This window comes from Prionailurus bengalensis, chromosome B1, assembly GCF_016509475.1.
Source record: "Prionailurus bengalensis isolate Pbe53 chromosome B1, Fcat_Pben_1.1_paternal_pri, whole genome shotgun sequence".
NCBI classification, from domain to species: domain Eukaryota; kingdom Metazoa; phylum Chordata; class Mammalia; order Carnivora; family Felidae; genus Prionailurus; species Prionailurus bengalensis.
This window is the reverse complement of record NC_057344.1, coordinates 74845427-74867515: the sequence shown is the minus strand read 5'-3', so window position 1 is coordinate 74867515 and position 22089 is coordinate 74845427. Positions and strand designations below refer to the sequence as shown.

At 38.0% G+C, this 22089-nt stretch overlaps 1 protein-coding gene across 15 annotated transcripts in view; it reads left to right on the top strand.

The window, feature by feature from the left end:
* ARFIP1 (ADP ribosylation factor interacting protein 1) overlaps positions 1 to 22089 on the top strand; it is a 134703-nt gene that overhangs the window by 108415 nt on the left and 4199 nt on the right. For 2 of the 15 annotated variants that reach the window (XM_043567332.1, XM_043567325.1), the window contains exon 10: positions 4769 to 5005. The exons of 9 other annotated variants lie outside the window; for them this stretch is intronic. In XM_043567332.1, coding sequence (XP_043423267.1) covers positions 4769 to 4927 — 159 coding nt within the window. In that variant the 3' untranslated portion in view covers positions 4928 to 5005. Of the gene's footprint in view, positions 1 to 4768; positions 5010 to 9319; positions 9460 to 22089 lie in introns of those variants that run through there. 4 more of the 15 variants (XM_043567404.1, XM_043567387.1, XM_043567364.1 and 1 more) reach the window with 4 other exon arrangements.

Genomic DNA, 22089 nt, shown 5'->3' with positions numbered 1-22089 from the left:
GTTCTTGCCAGAGTAAATAAAAATAGACAAACCACACAAAGATAAGCAGTGGCCACGTGACTGCTACGTGTCTTAATAGAACTATTTTTGGATCTTAGGAGATCCCAGATGTAGACTTGAATTAGTGAAGGCACTTCTTACTTGTCAGTTACTATGCATTTTACATGTATTCTCTCAATCCTCATGACAATCTTCATACTTTCATTCTTTCAGTAAAAAGTATTGGATACTTTCTATACGGGGAATAGGTCAGTGAAAAAAAAGACAAAACTCTGTCCTTTTGAAGCTTACTTTCTGATTAGTCATATACTCTCATCATCTGTATTTCCCAGATGAGTGAATTCATCTCACGTAATCTTCTGTGATCATGTATCCCCTTCACTTCTGATCTTTTGAACCTCTCTCTGATCTGCCCACTGCAAAGTTGCTCCTCACTTATGAGGAAGAGTTGTATGACATAACCTAGGCTCTTCCTTTTCATGTGTCCAGGAAATGTTCTAGATCTGGGAACACCAAAATCAATATTTGAGCTGTGGAAGATAGACTGAAGAAATGATTTGGGGCCTAAATCTAGTGTCATGACTGGCTGAAGTAGCCCTGGGTTGCTAATGTGAGAAATACGAAGGAGGTACAGAGGTGGCAGGTAGAAAAGAAATTGTATATTTTCTCCTCTGTCCTTGCTTTGCCTCACTTGTTTTTTGCTGTCCTCTGCTCTGCTCTAGAGTTGAGCAGCATAGGCTAATGAATAGGCAAGTTGGACTGTATCTTTTGCAAAAAATTCCAGAGTAAGAACATGAAAACCTGGGTTCCAGACCCATTTCTGCCACCTGCTAACATTATGATCTTGGACAAGTCTCTCCAAGCTTCTGTATTTTCCTCTGGAAAAATGAGGGTAAATCATGCCTTGTGTTAAGCAAGTGAAAAAAAACACACTGTCTATAAGGGGTAAAGTACTGTTCACCAGTATTTATAGAATTCCTGCTGTATGCCAGGCACTTGGCTAGGTGAAGGGATGAAGGAGAAGGAAAATAAAGTTTATGATCTTAGGGAGTTACAAAAACATAGGATGGGTTTGTTTTCTAGAAGTCATCACCTTCACACCTTCCCCTGGTGGTTTTTGAACTTAACCTATATCCTGCCTCCCTTGTGTCTCTTTTGCGGATACGAGCAGAAATTGACATTAGAAAAGGTGTGACAGGAGACATGAACTATATTTATTTCAACAAACATATTAATTTGAAATACTAAATTTATATAATTTGGCATTACATAAGCAATACTTTCTCAGTGGTAAGTGAAGATAATGCATTGACTGTTCAGGGAAATCTTAAAGATCCACAGAAGAGATAGGGACTTCAGCCTAGCCTTGAAAGGTCAGGAGGACAGGCCTCAAAGAATTGGGAGGAGAATCTTCTTGGCAAGGGCAGTGGCCTGCATGTAAGAATAGAGGAATACTCACATTTAGTAGAGAAATAGACTACCATGATGGAACATAACCTTCACATGCTTTAAAGGAAGAGAGAATCAGAAAGGTAATTAGAAGCCACATTGTATAGAGCCTTGTTCACATAAAGATTGAATTGTGGCCTCAAAAAGGATGCATACTGAGTAATGAGGGACCAGCCAGGTCATCTCTGTGAAGTTTAAATGTCTGTCAAGATGGCTCTTAAAATCCAACTCTATCTTGTTGGCATTGAAGAATTTGTAAAGTTAGGAGTAAAAAAAAATACATGACTTAAAAACACTACAGTTTAAAGGAAGAAAGAAAGTAGAAGCACGCAGACCAGTGAGGAATCTTTTATAGCCAAATGAAGTGATAAAGAGCCTGACATAGGGTAAATTCCAATAGCAGCATAAAGGAAAGAATACAGTGATTTCAAGTCTGCATGACAGGGGTTGGGAAATCAAGAGAGGAAGCCAATTTGGCTTGAAGGTTGTAAGGGATGAGGAATGGGTATTTATTCCGTTTAACCCAGTGCTCAGTTTGAGGTGATGACAAAATATTCACATAGAAACAGTTGGTAGGATGTTAATGATGTGAGTTTGGAGTTGGAATGAGCAGGGTCAAGGCTTCAGAGATAAAGGTTTGGAAGTCATTGCCTTTGAGAATAACATTGTTGTCACATCTTCTTTTGACCTTACTATAAAATTTTTTTTAATTTGCCTTTACTCTCAAGGATTTATGTTCTTAGAGAGTCCTAGAGATAGTCTTTGTTTTCAGCTTTCCACAGTTGTCATTAACCTAAGTTTCAATTTGAACTCCTTAATCAGCTAAAAATCAACTAAAATAAAATCTATAAAGAAACTCTGATCTTTTTCTCTTATTTAACTCTTAAAAACTATAAAGAGATAATATTGATCTCTGTTTTATGTTAAGCAATCAATAACTGTAATTTGGATGAAGACTTAGATTCATGAGAAAACTTTTTTATTGTTGAGCAACTTTTACCCTTTTATTTTTAATAACTCTAACAAAAGGAGGAAAAAGCAAGCCTTTAGGCTTACAAACTGTCTTATCATCCCTGTTTGCTTTCTTGGCAGTGTGAAATGCCTGAAATCTTGTGTTTTTTCTTCTTTTGTTAAAATAAGCTGAATTTGTACCTTAATATCTCCTTTATACAAAGTGTCAGGTAATCCACGTAGCACTTGAATTTTAACAAAATATACTCTTCCTATTTCTTAAATATTGTATATTGAATTTTTTAAAACATAGGTTATTTTAAACATCATGTAGTGTGTTAGTTTGTAATTTGATAATATCCTAAAGGTTAATGCTTGTCTTTACAGCTGTTTTTTGCAGCTTTTGGGGGAGGAGGCTTTCTTTGACATCTCTCATTTCATGGCTTTTCAAGTGTCTTCCCATAGCAACACTTCTGTTCTAAAATGAGAGGCCAGATAACCTGACAGTTAAAATGATGCATAAAGTAAAAGCAAACAGTCACTGAGTAAAGGACTAAGAACCATTCCTGTGACTGTTGTAATATATTTTAGTAGCCAAACATTGTGAGAATGTTTTTGTTTCATTCTTACAACTTAAAAAAAAATTTTTTGAGAAGGATTGAAAGGTGGATTCTTCTCTATATTTTAGAAAATTGAAGCGTTTATATGTAGTTAGTCTAGCCTTCCTTCTTTCTGGGAAAACAAAGAAAATAGATGTGTAAAATACACATTCCTGTGTGTGCATTCATGCTGAGTGATATGTGCACATCTCTCTTGTCATTTACTTTTAATGGAGAAATTTGAATTCTATTATGTACAATCTGTGCTCTTTATCCACCCACCCCCAAGATATATTATGTTTACCTTTAACCTAAACAATCCTTATTAATCTCTGATATTCTCTTCCTGTTTTACTAAACAACATTGAGTTGCATAGCAGTAACAACAGAGTTAATTAGGCTTTTCTAATGTTTCTGTTTTATCATTATTTCTTTTTTTCCTGTCTTTTCAGTAATGTAACATGAGCTGTTTTGTGACTTAAGGCAGTTTATTTACCTTTCATTGTTCCTTTCATGGTTCAAAACAAAACATAGGCTACTTTAGTAACGAGAAGAGAATAGACATTCCTGGAATTTTGTAGACTTTGTGAGAAAGGTACCATGCCTCCTTTTACAGCCTCATGATGCCTAGCAATGGTGTTTAAATATATAATAGTTATTTTAGCAAACGTGAGTTTGTGTGTCTTTCCAGAATTGAGGTATACTGCAGGGAAGAGAAAGAGATGGAAGAAAATGAGAGTCCACCATAACAGGACAAAAGGGCAAATCCTGATTACTTCATTCTTTGCTTTAGTGAGGGCAAAGCATACTCTCAAAAATGCCTCTATCGTCTGCAGTGTGTACTGTTGCTTGTGAAGAGAAGGCAAAAAATTTACAGAAAAAATATGCACATCGTAGTGAGCAATCCATGGTTTTTTAAAAAATTTTTTTAATGTTTTTATTTATTTTTGGGAGAGAGCAAGACAAAGTGTGATCAGGGAAGAGGCAGAGAGAGAGGGAGACACAGAATCCAAAGCAGGCTCCAGGCTCTGAGCTGTCAGCACAGAGCCCGACGCAGGGCTTAAACCCACAGACTGAGATCATGACCTGAGCCGAAGTCAGGCGCTCAACCGACTGAGCCACCCAGGCACCCCTCATGTTTATTATTTTAAAACAACTTTTTACATGGCTTGGAATCACATAAAACATGAAAAGTCATTTAAGATTAATATTTCCTTTAACAGAACTATAATTTGGGAGTGGTAAATCTCTTTTCAGAGCTCCTAATGTATTAGGGGAGGAAAACTTGAATATATCAAAAGAGTCAACAAAGCAGCTTAGAGTATAAATAAAAAGTAAGGATCTTATTGATTTTATTATGTTATTATTTTAAGAAAGATGAAATATACTCCTACTTTAAGGTAATGTCAATTAATTAGCAATACCCATTAAATGCAGGGTTTTTCCCTCTGTTATATTTCAGTGACTTGAGGATGACAAGGGGGACTAAAAAAGATGAACCAGACTTGGGGATGTATCCTGGACACATATTTGATTAATGCACTAACTTAATTTAAAAACCTTTTTTAAAAAAATCATAGTCATTCTGAATCTTAGATTGATGAAAAAACTGTTGTTTTCACTTGATGCCATGTTTCATATATAATCATAATACAATAATATTCTTGAATATTAGGATTTCTTTTCTAATATATTATTTAATACACTATTTTTTCTAATATATTACAGATTTATTTCATATGTATCTTATTATGAATTTGGCTTTTCAGAAAATCCATGAACTAAAATGGGACGCAGGAGAAAGAGAGAATACACAGAGAATAGAACACCTAGAACAAAGTAAACATATTCATGTAATATCCAGCTATATATGTAGTTGTGATGCTTCGGTGACTATGCAAATACATACGGTAATAGGAGATATTTAAAACCTAGTACATCTTTGTAAAAATAGGCTATAAATGTTTGGAAGAGCTTGGAAGGCAAAGGTATTCTTATTTACTAAAACTTGTCTTTGAGAGGAAAAAAAATAAACGTCTAAATGTTAAAACTGGCTATTTCTTGCCAAATATTAAGAAGCATGTTAATCATTACTTAATATGTACAAGTAGATATTCTTGAAATCTTTTTCTTCACTGTCAAAAGAAAAGGACCCTAACTTCTTACTCTTGATAATTTTTAAATATTCATGCCAATGACTTACCATCATCTTTATTTCTACAACTGGAGGTATAAATGGGATTACCTCTTGGCATTTGCTCATAGGTCAAATGAAATTAAGTTCCACAGTAAAAGAACCCTACTGGTTCTAAATAAAAAAATAAGCATTTATAGATTGAAATATGTAAGTATGTATAATAAGCAACCTCAACACTGTGCCAAATATGATTACCTACATTTGGATTCTGTGGAACATTCCCTTACTCATGCAACTTTACTTCCAGACTTAATTCCTGAGTATATTTCATCATATAATTTGGTATCATAATATCGTGTTGTTATTGTTCTTTTTTTCATTCATTTAACAAACAATTATTAGATACGTACTGCGTGCCAGGAAGTGTTCTGGATATTGTTGATACCCAGTGAGCAAACAAAAACAAATTCTACCCTCAAAGAGCTTATCGTCTAATAAAAGAAACAACATTGATCAAATCACACTGAAACATGTATATAAAATTTTCGCTGTAGCGGTGGTCTCGAGGAGAGGTACATAGTTCATTAAGTGGTCAGGGCAGGCTTCCATGAGAAAGTGATGTTGAGCATCAACTAGGTAAAATGAGAAGCAAAGAGTATTCCAACTAGAAAGAACCACATATGTAACAGCCCTGTGGCAGGAGAGGGTGTGGTATGTTCAAAGAGTAAATATGATAGGAGCCAATGTGACTAGAGTATAGGACTGACCGGGAGGCAAGCAAAGGCCAGACCATCCATGCAGGTCTTATAGACTACATTAAGGAAAAGTTTGTTTTAGTATCTGTGGGGAGCCATTGAAAGAATTCTTGGCCAATGAGAAGTCTAAAATATGGAGCATAGATCTTAGTTAGAACCTGAGAGTGAATATAGTAGTTTAGACAAGAGATGATGAGAACTTGTTTAGGGGGGTGGTAGTGGATATGGAATGAACTGAGGATGTCAAGAGATACTTAAAAGGTAAAACAAAAAAACATATAAAATACTAAGAGCAGATCGATACGTAATTGGCACCTTTAACATTTTATTCTTTTATTCATCAAATATTTATTGGTTGCTTTTTTATGAGCCAGGGATAAATAGTAGAAATATAAATGGGCTTGCCCTTGTAGAGCTTATGGTCAAATAAGAGAAATCGGCATTAACCAAATAACTATATAAATACAAACTATGATAAGTGTTGTAAAGGGAAAATAGAGGAGTCATGTGAGTATACAAAGGGGACTTGGCTTGGTGTGGGGTATTGTGGAAGGCTAGAGGAAGTGACATTGAGGCTGAATTCCAGAGGGCTACAAAGGAGCTGACTTAAGGTGTGTGGAGGAAAGGGATTTTAAATAAAAGGAATAGAATATGCAAAAGCCAATTGAAGGTCAGTGAGGCCAGAGCATAATGAGGATGGGGGAAGCATAGCTCTGGATGAAACCAGACAGGTATATAGGGCCTACATAACGATGAAGTGACATAGGTACAGGGTTATTCATTACGGCATCGCTTGTAATATCAAAGGAAGAGAAACAACGCAGCAGTTCACCAGTAGGGGACAAGTTAAATAAACTGTGGTTCATTTACAGAATGGAATATTTTGTAGCTATTAAAGAAAAAAAGAGATAGAAGGATCCTTAGGACATACTGTTAATTGAAGAGTAAGGTGCAAAGCAGTGTATATGGTAGAATATCTTTTGTGTAAGAAAGGAAGGAAATAAAAATGTATAATTTTACATAAAGATTTGTGCTTGCATAAGAAAACCTGGAAGAATTAACTAAAATCAGTTACCTATAAGGGGACACTGGTCAGAGACAGGAGTGAAAGTGAGACTTCTCATTATATACTTTTTATATTCTTTCAGTTTTGATCCTACTTATTGAAATGATAAGACTAAATTTTTAAAATAAATGCAAGTAAGTATAGCTAGAAAATATTTGTTTTTTAAGTAGTGTACACCTTATCTTTTTTTCAAAATGAGACCCAACTAGATTTCTATTTTTCAGACATGATCTGATACATGTATTTATATAGCCTATACTTTTTCTTTAGGCTTAAAATCAGATGATCAATTTTGTGTTGGAGAGAATAGAAAAACAGTTAACTTGCCAGGACATGAGTTCCCTGCATTATTCTTAAGTGACAGATTAGAAATGTAGAAATGGTGTGATATAGTACCTTTTATTTATATCAGAAAATATTTCCTAAATACAAATTTGAAAAGAAAAGAAAATGTTTTCATGTATAGTACCATGTTTGCTATTGCTAGTGGTTTGGCTTCCATGCCTCTTTAAACATTTTGCTAGACCCACGTGAAGGAGGAAAAAGTTGTCTGGGGTTTGCACTGCCTCCTCTCTTTCTTCGGAAAAGAGACAGAAATTAACTATCTTTATATAAACCATGCAGCCAAAAAGAATTGGGAGTTGAGGGTTGCTTTTGAAATTAGTATCTAAGGCATACCTGTCTGGAATCAGTATGAAATTTGTAATCGTCAACTGGTGAATGAGAGAGAGAGTACAACTAGCTAACCAATTCGTCAGTTGTGCTGAGATTTCCAGATTTTTGTGAAGAAGTATTTAAAAATTTTTTTTAATGTTCATTTATTTTTGAGACAGAGAGACAGAGCATGAACGGGGAAGGGTCAGAGAGAGAGAGGGAGACACAGAATCCGAAGCAGGCTCCAGGCTCTGAACTGTCAGCACAGAGCTGACGCGGGGCTCGAACTCATGGACCTTGAGATCATGACCGGAGCCGAAGTCAGGCGCTCAACCGACTGAGCCACCAGGCGCCCCATGAAGAAGTATTTTATACACAAGACTTAAAAGCCCCCAGAAGGGATAGCTTTATAGTCATCAACTGTTGTTTTTATAGATTTCACTTGGTCTTCTCTGACTTTTATAGATTTGACTTAGTCTTCTCTCTCTCTCTCTCTCTCTCTCTCTCTCTCTCTCTCTGGCAATTATAAGGTACTTATGTTTTCTGACCCTTTTTGGTCAGAAGTGATCAGTTCATTTGGAGGATAGAGTTTGAGTTTCATTTTCCTTCTGTATATGTTAGAGGAGAATGGATTGCTTGCTTTCACTTTGTGTGAATAGGGTGCACTTATAAAAATTTACTTCTTGGGGCACCTGGGTGGCTCAGCTCAGTCAGTTAAGTGTCTGACTTTGGCTCAGGTCATGATCTCAGGTCGAGCCCCGAGTCATGCTCTGTGCAGACAGCTCGAATTCTGTGTCTCCCTCTCTCTGCCCCTCCCCTCCTTGCGCTCTCTCTCTCTCTCTCTCCCTCTCTCAAACATTTTAAAAAATTTACTTCTTAATTATTACTTCTGTAGTGTTATCTGTCCTATAAAATGTTTGATACCTGTGTACTGCTCAGATCCACATTTCGCTTACTTTGCCAACCTTATGTATCACCCAAGTCAGATTGCCAGGTTTTGTGATTAAGGTGAGTTTTCAAGTGATCAATTTAAGATATGAACAGATCACTAGTAATCTGCGTTAGTTTTGGTGGCAGTGGCAGTACTGTACTTTTCTCCTTAGTTACAGTCTTTTGATTTACTTCAAAATAAAACCTTTAATTGGCATCTCTGAGTAAAACTGCAGAAGACACTAGCAGTGTTTAAGAATTTGAGGAGCGCCTGGGTGGCCCAGTTGGTTAAGTGTCCAACTGTCGATTTCAGCTCAGGACATGATCAAGACCTACATGGAGGGCTCTGCACTGACAGCGGGGAGCCTGCTTGGGATATTCTCTCTCTCTCTCTCTCTCTCTCTCTCTCTCAAAATAAATAAACTTTTAAAAAAAATAAATAATTTGACTTAGCATTGTTCTTTTTAACCTTTACTTGAAGTCCTCTCAGTAATGACTCAACACTTTGGTTTTGACCATATGCCTTCCACCTATAATGTTACACCTTACAATATTCTGGTTTTCTATCTGTATTTCTTCCATTAAATTTTCAAAAAATGCACTTTTCACAGACTTTCAGTAAAATTTTTAAGGTGCTTGTTTGGGGCTATTATAATGTCTTATCCTAAGGAAGTATTGTATAAAGGTATTATGACAGACTTCTTGCTGACAAGCAATATACAGTCTAATGAAGGACATTTAGTAAAACCTACTATATACAAAATGTTGATTTATGCAGGAGAAAGAAGAACTACAGAATTTGATGAAGAATATTAGTGTGGACAGTGTGGGCTCTTAGAAGTACCTGCTAGGCTAGGTGGCATGACTTGAACAGAACCACACAAGAATGAGTAACATGAACATTAGTGGAAAAGGTTAGGGAAAAAAAATTCTTGAAGAAACTCTGGAGCATATGTTTTAAGTTATCTGTAAACTTTTGTTAAATTTTCTGTTCTTAAAGTAGAGTGTAGTATAACTGCTTGTGGATTTTTTTTTAAAGAAAAATAGTGGTTTTATCATAACAAATTTTGGTAAAGCTTTTTTATTAAGCTTATAAACAGTTGTTAGGTACATACGATCAGAATTTTTGTAAGTCGTATAAGAGATTGGGTTCTTAATCTTTAAAAAAAAAAAAAGTTTTCCGAGATATAATACAGAACCACACTTACAATGGAAAACTATTTTATGAATATAACGATGGGTGTGAATGGGCCATTGGTTTAGCTGGAAGTTCTTGTTGCCCAATGTCCAAAGGCCAGGGAGAACAAGGTCACCTTATTGGTTGAAGGAAATACTCAGCTCCTTAACTACTCTTCTATACCTAAATTCATATTTATCTAGGAGCTCAGGTGCTATCTTGAATGATTTTTGGTACTTAATATTTCCTCTAGCAACTTGAAAGTTTCTTTCTTCCCCTGTGTACTACCCTGCTACCCAGGGCTTTCTCCAATTAAAGCACATACCATACTGTGCTGTGAATGTCTGTTAGTCTGTTTCTTTCCTTAGAGGTAAGCTCCATGGCTGCATCTATAGAGCATTCCCCTTCTCCAGCAAGTGAATTGATGCACACTGATCTTTGAGTAATCTGTATATGGAGGAAATGCTCTATAAGTATTTTGTTTAATATCTATGTGTGTATCTATCTACTGTAATCTAGATGATCATATACCAGTGTACAGATGATGATAATGAGGTTCAGAGGTTAAATAATTTGCCCAAAGTCTCACAACCAGACCAGGATTCACATCTAGATCTGTTTGACTCCACAACCCTGCTTTTAATTAATGTGCTATAATGCTGCTCCAAGTAGGTTCTTTTTTTTTTTTTTTTTTTTTAATTTTTCTTTTCCCCAGCGTTTTTATTTATTTTGGGGACAGAGAGAGACAGAGCATGAACGGGGGAGGGGCAGAGAGAGAAGGAGACACAGAATCGGAAACAGGCTCCAGGCTCCGAGCCATCAGCCCAGAGCCTGACGTGGGGCTCGAACTCCCGGACCGCGAGATCGTGACCTGGCTGAAGTCGGATGCTTAACCGACTGCGCCACCCAGGCGCCCCTCCAAGTAGGTTCTTAACATAGCAGAGGAAGAAGATGGGAGATAACCTTGAAAAACAGAAGCCATGTGGGTCATATCCAAAACTGGAGCTCTTAGATGGAAGGGAGAAGGGGAGGGAGCTAACACTGTAAACCATAGAATGAAAGGGCGATAGACATTTTTGTTAAAGTGGGAGAAAACCTGTGCATTGAGAATTTTAACCTACCCTTGGATACAGAATTATGAGGCCTCAGCACATTCTGTGACCTATCATTACTGGAATTGTGTGTCATCGGTTATCTGCTTTTCGAAATAGGACTGCCCTTTTTTTTCCCTCCTAGGATGCTTTTTTTTTTTTTTGAAACATACTTGTCCAAGATTTGTTGAAACCTATCCCAATGAGTCAAAAAATAAAATCTATTCTTCCACCTCCACTTGTGGTTCATATTTGTCTTTCCTTCTCTTAACTCCCTTCCCAGTGTCCACACCCATATTTTTTATCGTACTTTTTTCTCAGCTGTTGCTTTGACATGACAGGCATTTCCAAAGCTATTACAAAGTAATAAAATTACACTTCACAAACCTAATAAAAGGCCAAGACAGGTATACTTCCCTGTTTAAATAATTAGAGGCAAAGAAAGGAGTTAATTCTTTACATGTTAGTGATTTAGAGACTTCTTACTAAAGAATAATTTTAGGGGTGCCTGGCTGGCTCAGTTGGTGGAGCATGTGACTTGAACTCGGGGTAGTAAGTTCAGGCCCCCCGTTGTGTAGAGATACTTAAAAATAAAATCTTAAAAAAAAATGATTTTATTTCAACTTTTCCTCACATGTTTAACCTAACCTCGGTATTGTTGTTCACTTCATATAAACCCTTATTTTATAGAGTTATTGGGAGAGTCAATGCTTTGAACAATTATGAATATATTAAAACAAGTTACTTTTATTTGAATTAGAAGTTGCCTCTTTTGGGGGCGCCTGGGTGGCTCAGTAGGTTAAGCATCTGACTTCAACTCAGGTCATGATCTCACAGTTCATGGGTTTGAGCCCTGCATTGGGCTCTATGCTGACAACTCAGAGCCTGGAGCCTGCTTCGGATTCTGTGTCTCGCTCTCTCTCTGCCCCTCCCCTGCTCATGCTCTGTCTCTCTGTCTCTCAAAAAAATAAACATTTAAAAATTTTTTTTAAAAAGTGCCTCTTTTTTAAAGTATCTCTGATAAGAAAGTAGGTAATTAATCTAAATTTGATTTGGAAAAAAAGTTCATTTGGTAGAAATAAAGTACCTTTTTATGGTTTTGATGCCTGTGCAGTAATACTTTAAATTTTTCGGTTGGTAAACTTTGTAAATGGTATTTATCTTCTATTGATATATGCTGTGTAAGCAGGAGAAAGTTTTCTGTATAATCCACTTGGCATCAGCTCTCAGACCTGCTCTTAAATTTCTCTTACCCAGTTTCTATTTAAAACCTCAGCTTGTCTCTGCCTTAGTAGTCAGTGTTGAAGTTTGTTTTGCCCTTTAACAATCGAAGTATTGTATGGCATATTTTAGGTCATTCACCAGATGTTGCTATCGTGGTTTTGCTTATGTCTGATCCGGGTTGCTCATTGTTTGGCAGATCTTTATGAAAGTTCTTTGTAATTGAGTTCACAATGATTTAGTGTATTTCTAAATTACTGTAATTGTTTCTGCTGTTAGGTTTTGAAAATTTGTCAAATTTGTCATCATCCCATTTCTGCCTGGAACTGTTACCTCTATCTTCTTTTGCTCCTTTTTTAAGTCTCTGCTTCTCTCTTGTATTTCACTCATCCTTATAGCCTCTTTAAATCTTTTCTAAGTTAGGACATACATAAATAAATAGTTCCTGCTGTGTAAGTATGGAAAGAGTGTACAAAAGTTTAATATTGCATTACTCTTCATAATTTAAAAAGAATTAACTTTTATTTCTTTCATGTGCTCCAAACCTTGTGTTAGATCCTGTCTTGAGGATGTTTAAATGCCACATCAGAGCCAGTGACAAAATGAAGAAGGAGGTTAAAACATACCTTCTGTACATTGCTACCTTTCCTTTGAGTGCCCTGCCATACCTTTTGTTTATTTGTTTCAAGCTTTGTTTAAAAGCTTTCCAAAATGTCTGTTGCCTTATGAATAGAGTCAGGTTAGCATAGGTAAAAAAAAAACATGGACCTGTCGTGGGATAAGACCTTCCACTCCCAGCTCATCTGCTAACTATCTAACCTTAAGCAAGTTACTTAACTTTCTGAGTGTTTTTTTAACTGTAACATGGAGAGAAGAGAAGCCTGTACAGAGTAGATGTAAGGGTAACATATTACCTGTCACAAAGAAAACGCTTCACAAAAGTGTCACCCACCATATCAAATACTTGCAAATACTGACAAAAATACTTGGCGTTTTTTTTTATTCTGTGTGCTCATCACTTCTCGTGATCCGATAATATAAATACAAATGTAAATTGCAAAAGTGTAATGACCCTAAAATACTTCCTCAAGCATTTTTGGCTTTTTGCACCTTCTCCTAAAAGTACATTCTGACCTTTCCTCCACCTTACTTTCTTCATCTATCTTCCTCCCAGTTCTGTTTGAGAAACTGGTATCTATCCTACACTGACTTTCACAAGGCCAAATAGTCTACTAAAGTAAACCTGATAAACAAGCCAAGTAACTTAGACTAACACTTTTAAGTCTCATTAAAACTACTTATACATAGTGACAACTGCACAGTCATTATAAAGATTGCAAAAATTAGTTCTCTTTAAAATTGTATTTGCAGCTCTTTTTCTGTATTACTTAATTGTTCTTAAACGTCCTGAGGATTCTTTGTGGCATCGGTCAGAGCTGCATTGATATTCTATAAATAATACAGTCATTATATGAAGACATCATATGAATACATACTGTAGTGAAAATTAGTTTATCAAAAATTTAGAGAAAATGAAGCAAAAATAGAGGCAGAAAAGCCCAAAGCTTTTAATTTGTTTATGTAGAAAGTAAGTATATTCATATTGATAATTGATTTATTAATTTATTTTAGTTCCCATTTATATTTGGGCTAGTAATGGTTTGAGTGGGTAAGAGTCAGTTTACCATTCCTATTTAAATGTCCATCTGATTTTTAAGACCTACTACCAAAACTAAATAGTGTACTAGGATAACACTTACATAATCGGTGCTAATGGAAAAATGAGGTAAGTTAACCTGTTTTGGTATAAAAAGGCTTCTGAGATTAAAGTAACAATGAAGTTTTATACTTTATTTCCATGATTACAATTGAAAAGCTGTGAATCCCTACAGGCTGTCTCTATACCAGGGAACTGTTCTGAAGTGTGGATATACTTTAAGAGGCTTACACATCAACCTTCTCACAATTACTGGGAGAATGTTTTGGTGAAAATGGGTATTGTGTCATTTTGTTGTGAAAACTAGAAGTCAGTCTTAAAAAGCACCCTCTTTCCTTGATTTCCCACGGGTTAAGTTTCAGTGGAGTTGGGGAACATTTTGCATACAGGTAATACACCTGGTTTGAGGCTTTGTTGCTGTGTCTTTGTGTTGGGTTTGTCAGCCACCTCAAGGGGGTACAGAAACTGACTTCTCAGTGGACATCTGTGTTGATTGACACTCGTAGAGTTAGCTAGAAAATTGTCTGACGCCCTTCCCGCTTTCTGACAGTAACTTTCAGACTGTTGTAACAGCTCTCTCCAGGTACACCACAGGAATCAAATCCCGCACTCCATGCTTATTGTCTCCTTTCATTCTAAAACACTGGGAATTAACATTCAAGTCAAAAATTTTCGTGACCCAAAAAGCCATAAAGTAATTGTCTAGAATCTATTTCTAAAAGTTAGAATCTCACACTAAAAATACAGAAACCCCTCAGTTGCTCTATAACTCCAGGAGCCAAGGATCATCCAAAGAAAACAAAAAAACAAGAAAGGCCAGATCATCCTAGTAAGGCAAGTTGTAAAATTACTTTGTGACCCAGGTAGGTTACTAGTGTGAAAGCTAAGAATACCTTTAAATAGGGAAGAGTGTTTAATTAATGGGCTGGTTCATAAACTTTCAATTGAATTTTAAAAATCTCTGAAAGAAAAGCTAGTTTTTGTCCTTAAAATAATGTTTTTCTGTTGAAAGAGAGAGCCTTTCAACTGAAAGGCTTTGGGGGAGCCATTTGAGTTTCCAAATATATATATTTTATTCCAAACACACACACACACACACACACACACACACACACACACACACACACCTCTATTTAGAAAGCAGTTTTCTCAAAATTTTAGTAGAAAGGAACCGTAACAATTATCTTAATCTGTTTCTTCACTGTACTGCTATCCTGAACTCTATCCACTCTCAAAAATAGTTACTTAATCAGCATTGCCATGTGTCTGCCTGAAAAACCATCTCTCACTTGTCCCAAACTGAGTTCTTGATAGCCACATTTCCCCCTCCTCCACACTTGCCCTTCTCGTAGCCTTTGCCATATATCAGTGTGCGGTAGCTTTATGCTTTCAGTTGGTTGTTCAGGGCAAAACTCTTGGCACCTTCTTTGTCCTTGATCTCTCCCACAGCCTCATCTGTTGGCTTTATCTTCACAGTATATTGAGAATCCCACCTCTTCTCACTGCTTCCTCTGTTACCACCTTTGTCCAGGCCACCATTATCTCACCTGGGTTATTGCTGTAGTATTCTAACAGGTCTCTCTGCTTCTACCTTTGCATGTTTATTAAAGTAAATCAGATATTGTCATGTCTCTGCTCAGAATCTTCCAGTGCCTTCTCATCTCACTCAGAAAAGTAGCCACAGTCTCTATGATGACATCTAAGGTCCCACATTATCTAGCCCCCCCATTACTTACCTGACCACATCTCCTACCACACCCTTAATACAATGACCAGCCACACTGGCCTCCTTGCTGTTTCTCAAACATACCAAGCACACCATCCACCTTAGGACTAGAGTACTTGTTATTTCCTCTATCCAGAGTATTATTTATTCTTCTAGCCTCATTAGAAAACATAAAGTATCGGGGTGCCTGGGTGGCTCATTCGGTTAAGCATCTGACTTCAGCTCAGGTCATGATGAATTCGAGTCCTTCAAGTGAGCACGAGCCCCACTTTGGGTGAGTCCCGCTTCTCCCTCCTCCCCCTCCCTCCTCCCTCCCCCCTCCCCCACCTTGTGAACTCTCTCTCTCCCTTGCCCCTCACTGGCGCCCTCTCTCAAAAAAAAAAGAAAACAAGAAAACTTAAAGTATCTTAAAGCTCACTCTCTCACTTCCTTTAGGTCTTTATTCAAATGTCACCTCAGACCTTTTCTAGCGTTCTGTTTACATTGCTGCACTCTGCCATATATGTATCTCATATTCCCCATTGCTTAATTTTTCTGCGTAACACATGCCATCATCTAACATACTGTATATTTTACTTACCTTGTTTCTCTTTCTTCTCGATAGAATATAAGCTTCTTGAGAGCAGAATTGTCTTTTTGTTGATTGCTTGCATTCCAGACCCTAGACTAGTGCCTGACAACAACAGACCCTTAGTAATATTTATTGAATGAATGAGAATGAGCGTAAGTAACATTTTAGGTGTGGTGTTTTTTCTCTCTGAATATAAAAGGGGGATGACTAGTTCATTAGAGCACTGAATAGTGCAGATGCTCAGCAAAGTTATGATATACAGACAGACTTTATCTTTCGTAACCTTTCCCTTTTTTAATACTGTAAAGATGTTAAGTACATTCCAAAGAATGTTTAACATATAGGCAAAATATGAAGAATAACAGCAACAAAACAGCCATCCACCCACCACCCAGGTTAAGAAATGAAGCCTCCTCCATGCTTCCTCTTACTTCATCCTTCTCCTTCTCCTCCCTCCAGAACCCCTATTCCGAACCCCTATTTTTTTGTTCCTGTTGGTTTTCTTTACAGTTTTGCCACCTGTGAATGTGTCATTCAGTCACACGTGTATTTCTGAACTCCGTATAAATGGAATCCTCCTATGGGTGTTCTTCTGCAGCTCGTTGTTTTGCTCTGTCTGATGTTCCCAAGATTCATCCACATGGATGCACGTGGCTGCAGTGCATTTATTTTCACTCCTATTTAGTATCCCCACTGCGTGAAGAGACTGCAGTTTGTTTATCCATTCTCCTGTAAATACAAGCTTTAGTGTGTTTCCTTGTTCTTTAATGCTAAAAACAGTGCTGCTGTGAGCATAATTGTCCCTGTCTCATAAAACACAGGTGCAGATTTCTCTAGGGTGTATTCTTACAAGTTAAAACGCCGTTCGGTGGGGTATATGCATCCTTCATGTTACGGATTAATGCCAAGTCGTTTTCAAATGTAGTTGTACGAATTTATACAACAATCAACAGTGGGCAAGAGTTTTAACTGTTTTAAGTTTTCTTAATGTAGAGGCTATAAAATGGCATCCCAGTGTCGCTGGGCGCAGGGGTGCCAGAGAGCCTGGTTCCGAGGGTCCCAAACAGACCAGGTTTGGCCACTCACTGCTGACAGAACCCAAAGGCAAGAGAGACCAGCGGTGGTGAAACAGAAAAAGAATTTATTTCAGTGAGGCCAGTACTGGGAAGACAATGTCTCAAAGACCGTCCTCCAAAGTGCTAGAAATACTTCTCCGTTTCTGTAAGGAAAATGTGGGACAAAGGGCGATGGGTTTGTACAGGTAGGCAGTAAAGGTCAAGTCAATCACTGTCTCGGGATGAGGCTCGTGGGGTCTTGCGGGCTCTCGGCAGTCCTTGTTGCTTGAGGCGATAGTTCTTGTTCCTCACTGGATGCCTTGCCCGCAGGGTATTGTGCCTGACTTAAGAGATAAGCTGGAAAGAACTTCGTCAATTAGAGATTTTGAGGTCAAAATGGAGATAGTTGAAGTCCTCTTTCATCAAGTTAGTTTTAATTTGAACTTTCCTGTTTTCTACTGAGGCTGGATATATTTTCAGATTTAATTGGCTGTCGCTGTTTCCTCCTCTGTGAAATACCCATCCACGTTATTTGTTCTTTTGGTTTGGGTTGCTTTTGGTTTGTCGAGTTCTTTACATTTTCTAGATACATAACCTTTGTCAGTACATGTAATGCAGATATATTTTCTCAGTTTGTAACTTGTCTTTTCACTGTCTTTGGATGAATAGAAACTCTGAATTTTAATGAATTTAATTTCTCAATCCTTTCTTTATGAGTTTTTAGTTTTGAAAAGTTCCTTCCGGGGCGCCTGGGTGGCTCAGGTTAAGCATCAGACTCTTGATCTTGGCTCAGGTCATGATCTGATCTCGCAGTTAGTGAGTTCGAGTTCCACATAGGGCTCTGCCAAAAGCATGGAGCCTACTTGGGATTCTCTTTCTTCCTCTCTCTCTCTCTGCCCCTGTCCCACTTGCACTGTAAACGTCTCTCTCTCTCTCTCTCTGTCTCTGTCTCTGTCTCTCTGTCTCTCTCTCTCTCTGTATGTGTGTGTCTTTCTCAAAATAAATTAAAAAAAAAAAAACATTAAAAACAAAAAAGTTCTTCCCTATCTAAGGTCATGTGGGGACTCTTCCACCCTCCGTTAAAACATACTGCTCTTGGAGCCCTCTTTTGACCACTCCTTCATAACCTGTTCTCCAGAAGAACAGGTGACTGAGAAGAGCTCAGTTTGTAAAAACATTTTTATGTAAATAGGAATCAAATGAGAGCTAAGCTGCAGTGCCTTATTTTGCTTATTTTTTGCTAGCTATAATTTTAATTGACCAATGTCTTACAAGAAAGAGATTTGGGGGGCGCCTGGCTAGCTTAGTCAGAAGGCCATGTGAGTCTTCATCTCGGGGTTGTAAGTTCAAGCTTCATGTTGAGTGTAGAGATTACTTAAATAAATAAAACTTAAAAAAAAAAAAAAGAAAGAGATTTGGTCCTGAAATTAAACTCTACCCATGTAAGGTGAACCCTGGTTATAACTTTAATTAGAATAATCTGACTTTTTCTTGGTACTTATGCAAATCAGTGTATCATTTTAAAGCTTGTTTTAAAAGCGATTGCAATGTAAAACTTTTCTGTCTAGACATGGAGAAAGGTCAATATGAATTTAGTAGAAGTCTGTATTAAGAATGTTTTAAACAAATTTTATATGTAATACTGTTAACTCAAATGGTGCTTACTGATGAATAATTTGGAAGAAGTGCCTCTGTGGTGCTTGAAAAATATGTTCATGTTAGAAGCACAGAATTGTGGGGTTGTAAATTGACCCTTTAAACTTCTGAGTTGTGGTGCCTTGCTCACTCAGTCAGTAGAGCATGCAACTCTTGATCTTGGGGTTGTAAGTTGGAGCCCCATGTTTGTAGAGATTACTTAAAAATAAAATCTTAAAAAAAAAAAAAAATTCTTGGGCACCTGGGTGGCTCAGTCGGTTAAATATCCGACTTTGGCTCAGGTCATGATCTCATACTTTGTGAGCTAAAGCCCCGCATCAGGCTCTGCGCCAACAACTCAGAGTCTGGAGCCCATTTCAGATTCTGTGTCTCCCTCTCTCTCTGTCCCTCTCCTGCTTGTTCTCTCGCTCAAAAATGAATAAATAAACATTTAAAAAAAAATAGTTCTTCTGAGTGATCTGTCAAGCAGAGGAATTCCTTCTGCAGCATCCCTGGCTGTTTTCTGCCCTTGGATGGAAGGCCATGTCAAGGCAATCAGCGTTGATAAGCCAGCTGTGCCCCTGCACCTTTTTAACAAAATTTATTTGCTTAGCACACACCTTTTTTTTTTTTTTTTCATCATGCTAGGATAAACTTCACATCCGTTTCTTCCTTTGGAAAGGAGAAAACTCTGTCTTCTTTTACACTCATAGCACTTTTCAAACACTCCTGACACCAGATGTGTGGGGTTTCTCCTACACCAACTGATGCTCGATCCTGGACACCAGCTGGGTATCCTCCAGTTTGGTTCGGTTCTGACACTGCCCCCATCCCCTCCACCCTCAGACACCGGTTGCAAGTCAGGTTGCCACCTGTGCTTCTGACCGTACATTGAAGGTTTCCACAACCTCTCAATTTGGGTCATGTGCTCAATTTGGGTCACAGAACTCAGGAAAACAGTTTACTTACTAGATTACCAGTTTATTACAAGGAAATATTGAAGGATACATATGAAGAGCCAGATAAAGAAGTACATAGGGGTCAAGGTCTGTAAAGTTCCTGAGCACAAGAGCCTATGTGCCCATAGAGTTGGGGGTGCCCCACTTTCTTAACATGTGGCTATATTCACCAACCCAGAACCTCTCCAAACCTCATACTTCAGAGATTTTTAAGGACTCTTCATTACATAGGAATCATTGATGAAATCATTGGCCATTGGTGAATTATTCAACCTGTAACCTCTATCTCCTCCCCAGAGGTTAGGGAGTGGAGCTGAAATTCCCACCCTGTAATCACAATTTAGTTCCCCTGACAACCAGCTCTTACCTCTGGTTTTCTAGGGGCTTTCCAGAAATCTCATTAACACAAAGTCAGGTATGATTAGAAAGTGATTGTTCCAAACAAAAGTCATTCCTCCCACCTGTATAGCTCTGGGGCTATTTCAGGAACAGGACACACACTAAATATTAGAACAAAAGTTGCTCCCTTCACTCTTACCACTTTGGAAATTACAAGGGTTTTAGGAGCTTTGTGCCAGAAATGAGGACTAAGACCAAGTATGTGTTTCTTAATGTTAAATCACAATATTACAGTCTTACTTCTTGCAAGTTCCAAATCAGTGGGTTCTAAATAAGTGAAATTTTACCAGGAAAAGTCCATGTCGTTTGAGGATTTGACTGTCTACTAGGTAAACTTAGATTCCACTGAAATTGAATGAGTACTTATTCTGTGTCAGACACTGTGCTAGGTAGTATCTCATTTCACTTAACCCTTTACAATAGCCCTGCAAATTCAGTTTGGTAATGGCATCCCTGATAAACGGATAAAGACCTTGGGCAGTGAAATTGGAAGTGACCTGTACCTGGTATCACAAAGAAAACTGGAAAGTAGTACAACTAAGATCGCCATATATGCTTTCTGATTCCAAAGCTCTTTAGGGTAATTCCTGTAAAGGAACAATACCAATAATGGGGATGTTGTACTTAATAATCTAAATGAGTAACAAGAGCAACCGGGTGGTTCAGTTGGTTGAGTGTCTGACCCCTGATTTTGGCTCAGGTCATGATCCCAGGGTCATTGGATGGAGCCCCAAATCAGGCTCCTCACTGAGCATGGAGCCTGCTTAAGATTCTCTCTCTCTCTCTCTCTCTCTCTCTCTCTCTTTCTTTCTCTCTCTCTCTATCCCTCTGCCCCTCTCCCCCACTCACTCACTTGCTCTCTCTCAAATAAAGAATAAATAGGGGCGCCTGGGTGGCTCAGTCAGTTAAGCATCCAGCTTCAGCTCAGGTCATGATCTCACATTCCATGAGTTTGAGCCCCGCGACAGGCTCTGTGCTGACAGCTCAGAGCCTGGAGCCTGTTTCAGATTCTCTGTCTCCCCCCTCTCTGCCCCTCCCTGCTCTGTCTCTCTCTGTCTCAAAAATAAATAAATAAACATTAAAAAAAAATTTATGAATAACAAATACAAATTTGGGGAAGCTGTGACCAGTATCAAACTATGCCTAATGCAATTGCTAGGTCTTCCTAGAAAATTGGAAGTAAAAGTTTTCAAAGATACCTATATTACATTTACTCCAAAAGTGCAATTAGATCTTGGGACTGGTTAGTAGCAGTATGCCTCTCTTGTTTGAATCTGTTTCCTAGCTGCTTTGTCTCCCATTTCTCTCATCTCCCAACTCCTAACCTCCCCAAGTACAGGCCTTTCTTCAGTTCCTTTATTTATCACCCAGCTTAGCCTTTCCTCTTTCTAAGCCTGTTCTCCCCCTTATTCATTGTGAGGAAGCTGCATTCTTAACCTTTTTCATAGATGTACCACTTATCTCTTATTGCATAACAAAATACCCAAAACTTAGTAGACTAGAACGGCGATGATTTATTATTTACCACAATTATGTGGGCTGGGTAGATGGGTTCTTCTGGCTTCACTTTCAGCTGGTAGGCCTGCTGGGGCACTGGGCATAGCAGAAATGACAGGTCCTCCTTGTGAGCTTCATGGAGAAAGGCTAGACTGCGCTTCCTCTCAAGGTGGAGGCAGTCCAGGAGGGCAAGCACTTGCTTATCAGGCCTCATTTTCTAGTATTACATGGCCAGGCTCATTTTCACTGCAGAAGGCTCTCCAAGGGTGTGGATGCGGAGAGGAGTAATTCTTTGGGGCCATCATGGTAACAATCCAATATAATCAAATACTTTGCTTGCTTACTAAATTGCCTTTTAGAAACCTGCTTTCCGTATGATTATCCTGTTTCCTTAATAGTTGCTCTTAGGTTGAGGCTCATCATCTTTTGAAATAGCCCTCATATCTCAAAACCAGAGGGCAGAGGAATTAGTGTTCTGTTCCAGGGTTCTCCTCCAGCCT